The sequence below is a fragment of the Lolium perenne genome, chromosome 3 (assembly GCF_019359855.2).
Source record: "Lolium perenne isolate Kyuss_39 chromosome 3, Kyuss_2.0, whole genome shotgun sequence".
Taxonomy (NCBI): domain Eukaryota; kingdom Viridiplantae; phylum Streptophyta; class Magnoliopsida; order Poales; family Poaceae; genus Lolium; species Lolium perenne.
The window spans coordinates 286,676,511-286,690,308 of NC_067246.2; the positions used below are offsets into that span (position 1 = coordinate 286,676,511).

General features: G+C 46.3%; 1 protein-coding gene across 5 annotated transcripts; it reads right to left on the bottom strand.

Moving 5' to 3' along the window:
• Window positions 1–5,136: 5,136 nt before the first annotated feature.
• Window positions 5,137–10,598, bottom strand: LOC127344200 (uncharacterized). 5 transcript variants are annotated; one of them, XM_071828520.1, is made up of 8 exons: window positions 10,184–10,598; window positions 9,923–10,021; window positions 8,828–8,932; window positions 8,254–8,370; window positions 7,978–8,070; window positions 7,082–7,105; window positions 5,997–6,051; window positions 5,137–5,248 (listed from the first exon to the last, which is right to left on the bottom strand). In XM_071828520.1, exons 4-7 carry the CDS (start codon window positions 8,333–8,335, stop codon window positions 6,017–6,019), a joined length of 234 nt encoding a protein of 77 aa, XP_071684621.1. In that variant the 5' UTR covers window positions 8,336–8,370; window positions 8,828–8,932; window positions 9,923–10,021; window positions 10,184–10,598; the 3' UTR covers window positions 5,137–5,248; window positions 5,997–6,016. The 5 variants fall into 5 exon arrangements, 2 of the variants coding, with proteins under 2 accessions (XP_071684621.1, XP_051226379.2); XR_011756102.1 differs by lacking the exons at window positions 5,137–5,248; window positions 5,997–6,051 and having other exon boundaries at window positions 6,850–7,105; window positions 8,174–8,370; XM_051370419.2 differs by lacking the exons at window positions 8,828–8,932; window positions 9,923–10,021; window positions 10,184–10,598 and having other exon boundaries at window positions 8,254–8,819.
• Window positions 10,599–13,798: the final 3,200 nt, after the last annotated feature.

Genomic DNA, 13,798 nt, shown 5'->3' on the forward strand with positions numbered 1-13,798 from the left:
ACATCGTCAAAGACCAAACCCGAGGACAGGCATGCCTACGCGGTTGACAATGGTACGCATCCACCTTTTAGCAATCCAGTGAAGAACTGACCACCTTCTCCTGCCGGGGCACGACACGAGAAGGCACCACCCGTCCACCCATGCGCGTCGGCCGACGTGAGTCTGCTTTATACCACCATCATATTGACTTGGCCACAGTGCGTTCGCCTTGTCATGACCATCCTATTGCGCATGCATTGGACCAGCTACTGCTCTAGTTCAAATTAAGCGGTGCAGGGACACGTACCCTCGCGTGCGCTCTCCTGTCACGACCTTGTGATCCTCCATGAGCTAGGTGCAGTTACCCTGCCCGGCATCGACGAATTGGACTTCTGTCCCCTAAAAAAATGAATGTGACTTGTGAAAACAAAACGATAGTACGGAGAGAAAACTTAAAATAGAGGCCGACACTAGTAGAAAACAAGAATTTAGTCTCGATTTGTTTGGGGCTTTAGTTTCGGTTGCCCAATGGAACTGAAGACCGGTTTGTAATACAAACCGAAACTAAAGATCTTTCACGTGAGGTGCGAACGCGTGCCAGGATGAGGAACCTTTAGTCCCGACTTGCAACACCAACCGGAACTAAAGACTATTTCGTTTATTTTTTTTCTAATTATTTTTCACTCTCTCTTTTTTCTAGTTTTTCTAGAATTTCTAGTATTTCAATTATTTGACAAGTTTAGTCTCTAACTACACTTAATCTCTAGTTAAATTACTTACTCGTGGCCAAATTTCACGTTTGATCACCCATCCTCAGACTGCTCTAGCACTAGCACGCTTAAATTTCGACTTCCTTTCCGTCCAGCTTCCAAGTGCTTCACGCACATGTTATTGATACTAGTATCAACTCAATCCTATTAACATGTCGGTCACGATGTCACACTTTTTTATTGTTTGATTTCCAAATAATTATTTTAATAAACAAAAGTAATGATGTAATAATAATCTTGAATAAATAAATAAACAATAAATTTTTAATTTTTAATTTTTTTTGGAAAACCTAAGGCCTGCAAATTTGAAAATCTAAAAATTGGCTGACCTTTATGGTTAAGTAATAGTAATCTTTATGCAGGAAGCAATTATTAATTTATTTTTAAAATATATATAAAATATAAAATCCTGAATTTTCGGCAAAAACTAAAATCTTCCTGCTTTCATAGTTTTATTTGGAATTTTGAGAATCTAAAAAATAACAATCAAGTTAACCCTCGTGAATTCGGATGTAACTCTTTGAGACGGTCATTTTGATATATTATACGTTTTTCCCGACATCGTATGCAAAAGTCAATACCATTTTACCTTTTTCTAAACTTACTTTGAAAAAAGAAATTCAAAATTCAAAATTGTTAATTCCCCTAATAGCAGGTTGGGTAACATACAGGTATCTCAAAAGATTTTATTTTTTAAATTTTCTACTATTTTCTTTTGTATTTACAAAGCTAAAAAAATGATCCACGAGCGAGGAGGGGGGAGGGATGCGTTGGGAGCAGCGGCGGTGCCAGGAAAATGGTGGTGGGTATTCCCACCAGCTCCGCAGTAAATTTTTTTTTTGCCTCAGTCGTCTAGCCCCTTAGGAAATCTGAAGATATTAAGAGGAATCGGTGGGTAATGAAGCAATGAAGCAACTAATTAAGGAAGCAACAAGCAAGTCAAGCAACGAAATTGGGTCATTGGGGATTTGGGGGCGAGGCAGGCGGCCGTACCTGCAGACTGTGCTGCTCGGGGACACTGGGGCGGGGCTGGGCGGACGGGAGGGGCGCGGGTTGGCGGGGCGCCGCCATCACCGCGGGGCCATCAGCTGCTCCGGGCTGCATCTGCATCGTGCTGGCGGCTCCTGGTCTAGGTTGAGGAACAGAGGAAGGAAAGGGGCAAATGACAGTCTGCGCGTCTGCGTACGATGCGAGCGACGGACCGAATGAGCGAACAGTGCAGCGAGATGGGCTTCTTTTGCGTTTCTGACGGAGCGAATATGTATACGTATTTTTTTCTCCTCCAAATCTTGGGTATGCCTGGGAATACAGGGGCATACCCCTGGCGCTGCCCCTGGCGCCGCCCATGGTTGGGAGCAAAAAAAAGTGGAAAGCCTTTAGTCCCAGTTAGTAATACGAACCGGGACTAAAGGTAGTTCTTTAATCCCAGTTGGTAATACCCGGGACTAAAGGCTTTCGCCCTGGAGGCAGCCGGGACTAAATGTTCCAAGCAGGACTAAATGTTCCAAATGAATCAGGACTAATTTGACCATTAGTCCTGGTTTATAATTTGACCAGAACTAAAGCTCCTAGGTGTTTTAGACGAAAGTCCTATTTTCTACTAGTAGGAGCTACACGTAGAATATGGAGATAGACTGTAAAATTTGTGTCATACCTCGCCTTCGATTCGACTTTGCACCTCCTTGGAATTTCCGCGCATACAGGCGTACATGTATGATCTCGACATGGGAAAGGTAACGAAGGTTCACCCGTACCCGTACGTCTGCTACGCTTAGTCTGCGGAGGCTCCGATTTTTTTTTTTTTTGAGAAAAGTTACCGCGCATCCATTTATAGTAGCAGTTGGTTACAACGCAGAAACATCATGAACACCCAGAACACCAGCTGTGCCGACACTTTACACAAAAGACCTTGCGAAAACAGAAAATTACAAAGAGACCCTGAAGATCTCTGTGCAGAACACCATCGTGCACCTCCTGCAACCGCCGCCGTCGGAGACGCCGAAGGGGAAGGAGATGGAGCCCACACACCAAGACTCGGAGGAGCACCCTCGCAGACACTGCTGCTTTGTGGACCTCTATCCGCACCCGCCGCGCCCGACGGGATTGCTTTCTTTGGGGAACATCGGCCAGGAAGAGCCCCGAGCTCGTCCGAGTCGCCATGCCACCGGAGACAATCGACAAGGTCGATGGAAAACCGCCGCGTCGCCCATCCGCAACCACCAATCCCGCGTCGGCCAAGCCAGCCTCTGGAGCCTGCCGGCATCTGATGCCGGCGCTGCTCCATGGCGTCGTTGGAGTAGACGCAGCCACGGCGACGAAGCAGGAGGACAAAATCCACGAGAGAGATGGCGCCGTCGCCGCGCCAACCCTCCCAGGAACCCTAGACCCATAGATCCACCCGATCCATGGGTACACACGGCCTCCAGCTCTCCGACGCCGCCATGGAGAGCGCCGCCGCAATGGGGATTGAGCTGAGGCACTATTATTCTTGTCGGCGTCACCTCCGCCATCACAGCGTCGCCGGCAGACACGAGAACCCTACTATCTACAAGCCGGAAACGCAGATCCGCGGTTCCCCCACTCTCTCGCCGCCGAGGCGGCCGGCGGCGAGACAAGGGAAAGGCCGCTTCTCCTTTTCGCCTCTCGTGAGCACTGTAGCGGGGAGAGGAGAAGAGGAAAGCAGTGCTTTGTGCCTGCGCGGTTGGTTCGGGAACGGATCGAGGATGGGAGACTGCGCGGAGGCTCCGGTTGAGTAGCAGCCCACGACCTACTAGCATAGTAGGTGCTCGCAACAACTCTATCCATCAATGGCGCTCCGTGCATAATCAACCGTAGATCGATTGGTCGCCGGCTGCCGATTCCGCCGGGCTCAGCGTCGCCGTCGGCGCACAGTGCGTGCGCCCGTGACCGGCATGCTTCGGTTTGACCCCGTACCTACCAACCCGCGCGCGGCCAGGAGCAACGCCTCACCTACCTGGATGGAACGCGGTTATCTGCATGGGACTATGAGGCAGCTAGCTAGACGATGCGCTCGTGGGACGGCGGTGGTTCGCGACTGGGCCGCCGGGGCCGATCTATCATTATCACTAGATTTAGATGTGCGCCTTGGCGCACGATCCCGTGGGATTCGTACAAATTAAGAGTTTGTATGACGGTGTCGAAACTCGGGTGAAAAAATGACAATATGGTTTTTAGGTTTTACAAAATGAAGTCAATAGGATAAAACAAATGGAATAACAAACGCGGAGTAGAGGAATATATTACAATAACTAATACTCTATGGGTTTTCAAGAGCAATATAAGTTATAATGGAACAAAAAAAGGAACATCTAAATAATCTGCCTATGGTTTGTTCGTGGTGTTACTTTTTAGCATGCATAATTAGAGTTATTTTCATCAGGGTTTATGTTTGATGGTTTGCAGGGTGCCAGATTGGAAGAGTTATAGTTCAGAGATTGATCTAAATAATTGTTAGGAGTAAGATGATAGGTAATATAAGCTCCCAGTAGCAATGATATTGGGCCCTTTTACCCATTGGGTTGGTTAACAGACAATGTTGATGGCTTGTGGCGATCTAGCTGTTTTGGTTCGTACATCACTTATCGATTCTGACCGTTTCTTTTTTCATTCACATTTTCTAATAGTGTTTTCCTGTGTACTTCTTTTTCCTAAAGAGTAAGGACCATTTCTGGTTGAAACAATGAGAAGAAAAGAGAAGAAGCAGGTGGTCAAAATAAAGAATCGGCAGAAGGTAAGTAGAGAATACGGGGAGCACCACTGTTCTGTGGGTGCATTCCGCCGATCCAGATATAGGCACACCGATCTTATTAGCCATGTGGAGCGAAGTACGTCAAAGGCAAGCCCTTGCTAGCAGCTGGGAAGAGAGCACAAGGAAGTGAATCAAGATGGTCTGCTACAAGGATGACCTGGGTGGAGCAGAGTTTGTCAGAGGCAAATAGGTTGCAGCCGACAGAGAATAACTGGAGGTGTATCCAGGTGGGTCTGCTACCAGCTGGTTTGTTCCTTTCGCTCCAGTTAGCAGAAGATTTCCTTCACTTGTGCTAGCTGATTGTAACGATTAGTTCTTAATTCTTCTTGTTTAGCTAAAGAAAGTAATGTGGTGTTCTGAATTTTGTTCTTCTGTTTGCTCGAACTACTGAATTTTGCGCTCATATGGATAAGCTAAATATATAGAGACCATGAGCATTACTAAGTGAGCTGGTTACAACGGTAAGTGGTAAAAGATGGATGAGATAAGTGGTAGTCTTCTTTACAGAACAGCAGAAAACACATAAAAGAAACTACTGAAGGTGCCATAACATAGAACCAGCTAGTAACAAAAACCATACATAACGTAGCAGTAAGACGATCTAAACTATAGTTGTACTTCAGAGATGAACACCTTAAAACCTTATTGCAATGGAAAACTCAAATACATGACAACAATACATATTAGTAGAATGAGCAGGAAGATTGAAGTTTCCTATAAAGAATAAACCCTGGAAAACAAATGAATGAAGTTACATTAATCAATAGAGTAGACAAGGTATATACATAGAATATGCAAGAAGAATGGGATGAGTATATACGTGAACTAACACATCTAGAGATGACCAATCAACTCCCATGGTCCCAATGGAAAATATACAAGGAAAAACACTAATCATCATAACCAAGTTTGTAGGGCTATTACATCATTTATCAAATCTGCAATACAAATGGAACACAAGGCCACACCAATTGCTCAACATCTCACAGAAACCTATCCAACTATCAGTACTTTTCGATAATCATTTAATAATTCATGAGCAATCATGCAACGAGCTAAACATGAGGATTTAATAAAGGGAAGCAGAACAAAGTATGTAGCTTTCTGGAAAGAAAGAATGCTTTAATCAATGATCTGGTCAGATAAGGACATAATGGACCCTCAACTATTTTCAATATCATCACAGTAAATCACAATATTTTTTTTGCATCAGTTCGTAAACTAAATACTGAAAAATTTAAATGCGCGTCATTAGGACACGCTTTTATATAATGTATAATATAGTTTATTTTTTGAGGCAGTGGTGGAGGGGTTTGTCAAATGATCATTTTACATGAAAATTTAAAATTTAAAGATAATATCTCAATTTCTATATTAAATTTTGTTTATAACCAAAACTGTTAAGCTAACATTGTTTTCACATGCCCAAGCGATCTGCGTACGAACCAAATGACTAATAAGTTTGGGAAGCAACATACCCTGCAATACATCATGTAAATCAGAACTCCCTCGTTTCTGGTCTGAATCCCTTACCTGCAAGCAAAGCAATAAACTGGCCGAGTTAAAAAGGTGACAAAATATATATCTATTTGTGGTTGCATACAAAAACTGAATATAGCTACCATTTGCAACATGAGCCCTCAACTCTAGTGCCCCAAAGTGTAAATGGAGTCAAACACAATGTTTGTATAACAACATCCTAAATAATTAAGGAGTGCAGCAAGAAGAGTGAAAGAACTCTAAAAATCAAGAAGAAAAGAAAGCAATCAAGATCCACATGGAACAACAGGAAGATCAATTATTTTTGAAAGATAAGCTATTCTTTTCTATATTTTAAATAAAACACACAATAGAAGCATTCATCGAAAGGGAAAATTTCAATGGGAAAATTCCAACCTAAGGACCAAAATTAAAACTCACAATGGACATACCACTGGAGTTAGTGAGCAGGCCAAAGGGACGTTTGCGTCAGGGTTCCACGGAGCAGTAGTTACAGCAGGCACCACAAGCCGTGTCAAGAGTAGCTCACAGTACACATCAAAATGTCATAATAGATAAATATGCGTGAATGATAGCCTTTTTTTTTGTAGAACTTGCTACTGATTAACTTTCCTTCAACATGACTCTATTGATCATACGTTCAGAGCCAATATCATCTCCAAGAAGCAAATAAAAGTTCAAGAAGTAGATATATGTACAAGTTTCGGCAAGATAAAAGTTTTAGGCCTACTATGTCTCGACCAATCCTTCATATTTCAGGAATTATCCATCTTACATTAACCACATCTTGCAGTCAAGCAAAAAGTCACATGGCATTTTTTACATAGGCAACCATGTTTCAATCAATTCTTAATAGCTACAACAAAAAAAGGGAGTCATCAAACATCCAATGAGAGTACATGTTCTTAGCAAAAACAGGTGCATTAGAACTGCCTTTGTTCTAAAAAAGATCCAAAGAGTGTACACATCTTTTCATAGTTACTCATCACGGGTCCACAACTCTAAATTGTATGTAAACGGTGTTGCATGACATCATTAGTTTGATATTTGTCACCTTACTCACCTGATTGCTCATTAGGAAGCGATCCTGATACAGAAAATGTAAGATAGTCAGTCCTACAATTCTTAATAGCTGGAGAAAAAACTTGGTAACACCTATGAAGGACCATTGTTATATTTGGTGATAATAAGAAGAACAAATCTCAGTGGTACACCAAATTTGCGAGGCATCTTGTAGATTTGGTTACTTAGATAGGGATGAATCATATAACATGTGCAACATGGAAACAAGTTTCTACATGAACATAACGTCCAAACCAGATTTAAGCAGATAAAGAAAAACAAACACAGAAGTATGTGTTCTCAATATCAAGAAAAGGGTGTCCTCTGAGATCCAAAAGGAAGTGTGTACAGATTATTAGCACAAAAACATTAGTCTTTTCCATGTTTTTGCGGAGGGTGAAATCACCGAGATGTCTTGTGAGATGAGAATGGTGCAACAAACTGAAGTGCCAAAGGGTAAACAAAATAAATATGATGATTTAGTAAAGGAAGAAGGTAGTACCTAGTCAGCAATTGGTTGGAAGAGATGCACACAGAGCCTTACAAAAAAAGGAATGCATTTTTCAAACAATAGTAACATTACTCAGAAAATGTCCAAATGTTCATCTCGTCATAGTAAGAATATATATACATAAATGTTTGCCCCATCTCAGCAAGACCCTGCAAAGATTTTTTTTCTTAATTTCCATTTTTCCACCATGGTATGAACTACAAGCTATTTACAAAATTAAACTGCTCCAGGAAGCAACCATCACAATAACTCAAAATATAAATCCAAGTCATGCCAGCTAGATGAACACAACTACATGCCGCATTCAAGAAATGCACATTTTCTCAGTTGAAAAGGTGTCATTTATTTTGTTTCGAATGGGACGATAAGAGTAATTTGATGCTCACCGAAGCTGCTGCGAGTAGAGACCATGACCATTGCAGTGTGTGCGCACCAAGTAATATGATTTCTATCTGGCACTGACTCAAAGTTAAAACAAACTGGAGAAAAGAAACAGCCAGTTACGAATATTTACAAACATCAAGAAACAAATGCTTGCAATAAAGCATCTGAAAGTTCTCTAAATTAGAGAAGCATCTGAACCTGGACAATACATTTGCATGGAGACAACTTTGCAAAGGAAGTGTAAACCTGCGGACATCAGGAACGCAGGTCATGCTCACCTATGAGCTGCCACACCGGCAAGCATACTCGATCAGTGTGTGGGCGCCAACATACCTCTCGATGCCTGTTTTGCCACGCCATCCATTCTACAAAATCCAGACAGGCTCCTAGTTTACCTAAATGATAAAGGATCAGTTAGTGCTGGACTTCATGCACCTTATACAAGTGATTATCACAGTGATTGTGGATGTAACGCCACTGCAAAAAAAAAAAAGATGACAACAAATTCCATACATGTGTATAATGATGAGAGTTGACAGCAGCTAATCAATTCATACCTATCCCATATGACCAAACGCTACAAGATTACACTCGCAAGCAAAGAGAAACAATATTACTTTCAATCTTAATTTTCAGATTACACTCGAAAGCAATGCTTGTTAAGTGGCAGTATGCATGATAAGCCTATCAGATTACACTGAACAACTACTACAGCCAGTGTCAATAACCATAATTAGATGAAGTTTTTAGTTAAACTAAAAAAGCAGTAATCAAAAAATATTCAACAATAGGCGATCCAAAGTGGGACCAGAAATATATGGATAAACAAAGCATAAAAAGAAAACCCATCACCTGCGTTTCATTAAATGGCAGTGGGCATTGAACTCGCCCCGCAGCTCCTGGTTATATTTCATTGAATAATAAGGCCGCTGCAGTTTTTTGCACCAAGGTACATAACTGTCAATACAAAACCAAGTCAAGTAGTTACATAATCCGTCGTAACAATATACTTTAGTTTTAGGAAGAAAACTTCTTATAGTAACTGTTTCACCAAAATAGAATGCACAAGAAACTTCAATAGAACAAACTCATCTCTTTTAGTTTGGTTAGTCAGTAACCTCACCTTGAATATTGTAGTAGTACATCCAGAATGCAGAAAATAAAACACACTGAGATTGATTGTTCACATGCATAGCCCAATTTTGATGTGCTCTGGAAAATCATCTTGTGTAAAATAATTCATTGCTCATATAAGCAGGTTCTCTTTTTCCCTAGCCGTCCAGATCAAAATAGTCTATAATTAAATGTACACTAACCACAATATATTCCGTGCGTGTTCATATGCCCATAATCCAAGAAGAGCATGGAAAATCGTCCATGAAAGCATGAACACCTCATGAAAAATGATATTTGGACTAATAGCTCCATTTCCTCATTCAAATCAGAGAGAAAGGATATACTACCAAATAATAGTCTTGGTCAAAAAAATACCAAATAATAGCCCATTCGTCCCTGGACTGTTTTGGCTGCACCAAAGCGGTCTAAGTCAAATAACTACATTAGAAAAATGTGTGCAGAACTCCTACATGATCTAGAAGGTTACATAATTGTGAGTGAAAAAATAAACCAACGAGTTTGGCTCAGGTTTACAGAAAAGAAAGACGAGAACATCGATTCAACCTAGCACTAGGTCATTTATGCATCCACCCCTAGCCGTCCTGATCAAAATAGTCTATAAATAGATGCACAAAACGGTGGTAGTATACCAGAAAATATACCAAGACAATTCCAAAGTTGTATATTGTTCGATGGAAATTGAATTGCAACTGGATAGTAACACAGAACTGCCAAGACAGCAGATTGTTATCAGTAGATACAGGTATATCGTTCAATGAGAAAATCCTCTCAGAACAGTAAACAGGTAATTACAAAGTTCATATACCTTACTTATAGCTGTTTTTATGATGGTTTGTTTCTCCCCAGCACGAACGATGGTGCTCAGTTCCTGCATGGCAGATGAGTCTGACTGCGCTGACCATGCAGGTGCTGAAATGAAGATCAACGTAAGACAAGTTAAGTTGCCGATTAACATAACCATGCCGGTGCTGACCTAATTTTTTTGTTAAAAAATCTATATGGTCATAGGCTTAGAAAGCAAGAAATAAAAAATATGAACAGATGACTTGCTTTAAAATTTTAGAATAGTACATCACAGTAGACATGGTGGTGGCTGTTGATGTGATTGGGCTGCTTTCTGTTGCCCTTCCTCATCGCAGCTTGCTATCTGCAAATGCTCCTCCTCTGTTCTGCTGATCCATTTTGCCAATTGCAAACTCCAAATAAAAAATCAACATTAAATCGAAGAAAAAAATAAATCTAACAGGGAAGATCCATCAGGCAAGCTAGCACGCCCAATCCAGACAAGCTAGCACGCGTGTTCCGGGTGAAGGAGGGAGTGGAGAGGATACCATGTGCCCTGTTGTCTCCTCTAAGAAGATGAACAAGAGAACCGATGGCGCGACGGGGTTGATAACCGGATCCATCGCCGCGCATGGTGGTGGCTCCTTCCCTTGCTCCTCCTTGCAACAACCTCGCGCGAGTAGGCCGTAGTTCCTACCATCTGCCACCGTGCAGCCGTGGCAGCCGTCACACAGCAGTGGTAGGAATCCGGCGGACCGCATCGCGCTGGCGGGATGAGCGGTCTGCTGCCATCTCCGCGAGAATAAGCACATAATAATCTAGAAATGTAACACAAAGTACAGTGTAAACCGTAAATTTCTCAATAACTAAATGAAGTTTGTGTGACTTGGCTTCATGGCCATGCCAAGAAATCAGCGACCAACCTGGACTGAAGTAAATCAAGTGGCACATAGGGGCCAAAAGTGTTGGATTTCTATCGAACAACTTGTGGGCATTCTAAAAACACATATGTACCAACAAAGATGAGAAGTTCTGGGGATTAAATAAAAAAGAGAAGAGTGGAAGAGAGGAATCAAATCAACAGGGAGAGGAGTTCATTTTTACCTGCGAGAGGGTGGCGGCTGCTAGAGGGTGGATGTCCCATTCTCTAGGTCGCGCAGCGCCTGCACCTTGTTGGCTCGTGCGTGCCTGCTGGCCCTCTGCACGTATGCCCCTGCCGGTGTCCCCAAGCACGTTGTGCTCCACCTCGCCACCAGCTGATTCATCCCCTTGCCTCTACCGGCCACCGCTGACCCGCCAGTACTCCGCTTCCATTCACACGATCTCCGCCGCTGGCCATCCGTGTTCTGGCCAGCTTCCTCCGTCTCGGTGGTCAATGCCTCTGCTACTGCTCCGACCATCGGCCGGTCGGCCGCCTATTGCCATCTCCATGCCATCTGGTCAGGCCAACACCGTCTCACGGCATGGCGCCCGATGGCGGTGCGAGCGACGGCGCGCTGCTCCCAGCAGTGGTGGCTACGGAGCTCGACCCGGGGAGAGCGAGGAGAGAGGGGAGGAGAGAGAGGCGGGGCAGCGCGAGAAGGGGATTGGGGAGAGGAACGCGACATGGGGCGGGCGGGCGGCGGCGGCGATTGGTCCTAGGGTTCACCCCAAGTGGTAGTTTTTCGCCGTGGGCTGGCGTTTTATACTGTCACGGTGAAAACATATGAACGGACGAGATTCACTCGGAGGTATGATTGAACGGCCAGTTAAATCTAATTTACCTGAGTGCCCAATGAGGGTGCCTCTATTATACCTTTAGATTGCGGCCTTTTGGGATATGCTAGCTGCTGCACTTGGGTGAAAGCTACCCCCAACCAGATCCGCATCTGATGCATAGTACCGCGTCGATCGGAGGATGACTATGTTGCATGTAGCCATGTACTAGAGTAGCTGCCATTCGTAAGAGCATCTCCACTCGTGCCCCCGTCGAGGCCCCCGGCGAGCGTTTTTTCCATCCGGACGGCGTAATTCGGCCCAGTCGCGCCCCCGGTTTCTCGTTTTAGTCCAGATTTGGCCCTTCATCCATCCGGCGAGCCCACGCCATCCCCGGCCCCCCGGGGAGCGCTCGGGGACTCCGGACGAAACGAAAGCGCGCGAAACGTTCCCGCGCGTCTGGTGGCCCCAACTTGTCGGCGAGAGACACCGATCGTCGTCCTCATCGCATCGTCTTTCGCGCGCTGTAAAAGCCTGCCGCCGGTCAGCATTCGCCGGACGCGTAGCTTCCACGCGGCGAGTTAATGCAGTCGCCTCGGTTTCATGCGCGCCTACCGCTATTTATCGCCGAACTACCCCGGCTGCCCCGCATTCACCTCCTCGCTCGTCTTCCCCCAAATTATCCCCGAACTCGAAGGAACCAGCAATGGCGAACGACGGTGCGGCCAACAATGGCTTCGGCCGCCGCTCTCTCCACCAATGGGAGGGGCGACTCCTGCACGCGGCGGGCTACCCTGCGCCGCCGGACTTCCGCGCGCCGGGAGGCTGGAGGCTGAGCGCAGGCGGCATGCCGATCCCGCCGCCGCCAACGGGTGGCGACGCACTCGAAACGGCGATCGAGGAGGTGCGCGTCACTCTCAGTGACGAGCAGCGCGCGGATCCGCGCTTCTTCCCCGACAACCACAAAGCGTGGATCGCGTTCTTCCGGCGAAGGTACGAACGCGAACTCGCCGCTTACGATGGCCCTCCTCCTCCTCCGGCAAGGAACAACGCCGCCGGCCGCCGCCGATGGTGGAGCGCGCCCAACCGCACCCTCGAGAATGTGCTCGCGCACATCGAGGACGGGAACTCCCCTGTCCTGGGGATGCCGCCGCCGGTGGCGGCTACCGTGTCGCGCCGGCACGGTAGTTCCTGGATACCGAGGAGGATGGCGCCGTCCTCTTCGTCGTCGGGCTCGAGATCGGCGTCTAGGTCCGGCGGGTCGACGCCGGCCACCGTCAAGAAGGAGTGGCCGTCTCCGGCCACCGTGAAGAAGGAGCCGGCGTCTCCACCGCCGACCAGAGGGGGCAGCAGCGGCGCGCTCGTCATCCGCGACCAGCCCTCCTCGCTGCAACGCGGGCGGAAGAGGAAGACGGCGAAGAATGAGGCTGCCGCGGCCGCCGCCAACCAGCTCGCCGAGGAGGAGGCGAAGCGCGCGGAGGACGCCGCGGTGGCGGAGGCGATCGCCAGGTCGCTGAAGGACCTGGTGCCCGCCGACAACAGCCTCCCCATCGACGCCGCGCTGGAGTGGTCCAGGCGCGACTGGGAGCGCCAGGAGGCGGAGCAGCAGCGGCGGATGTTGGATCTGGCCGCCGCGCGACAACTCGCCGCCCGCGCCGACGCACCGTCGTCCGCGCGGAACGCCGCGCCCAGGGAGGTGATCAAGCTCGAGGAGAGCAGCGACGACGACATCTACCGGCCGTCGCCTCCACGCGCCGGCGATGCTGGCCAGGGCACGAGCCGCTGGTACGAGGCGCCGCCGCCCCAGGACGATGCCGGCTCCAGCGACGACGACGACGGCGGCGACTACACGACCTTCTACCGCCATTTCGGCATGTAGGAGGCCGCTTTTAGTTTTAGTATTAGTTTGCCAATCGCCGAATTCAAATATATGTACGAATTCGGCCTATTTATGTACGAACTTGCCTCTATATGTTAAATATCATTAAATTTCGCTTATGTTTGAACGAATTCGCCTATTTTGTCTGAATTCGTCGTATTACGTTGCATCCATCTTGGGCTCGCGGCTGGGAAAATGGGCCTCCCCACGCCAAATCTTCATCCAATCCGGACGAAAATTTCGCCGGATTTGGGTGTGGGGAGCCCAAACGAGTGGGGATGCTCTAAGGACGGCAACCGCTCGGCCGACGCTGGTTTAAAGACCAAAGG

Excerpts from the sequence above, each read along its gene's own strand:
- LOC127344200 (XM_071828520.1), bottom strand. The coding sequence starts at position 8,335 with ATGGCGTGGCAAAACAGGCATCGAGAGGTATGTTGGCGCCCACACACT. Across the intron at positions 7,106-7,977 it reads CTCTACTCGCAGCAGCTTCG|GATCGCTTCCTAATGAGCAA; the intron begins GTGAGCATCAAA and ends TTTCTGTATCAG. Across the intron at positions 6,052-7,081 it reads GCTTCCTAATGAGCAATCAG|GTAAGGGATTCAGACCAGAA; the intron begins GTGAGTAAGGTG and ends CTTTGCTTGCAG.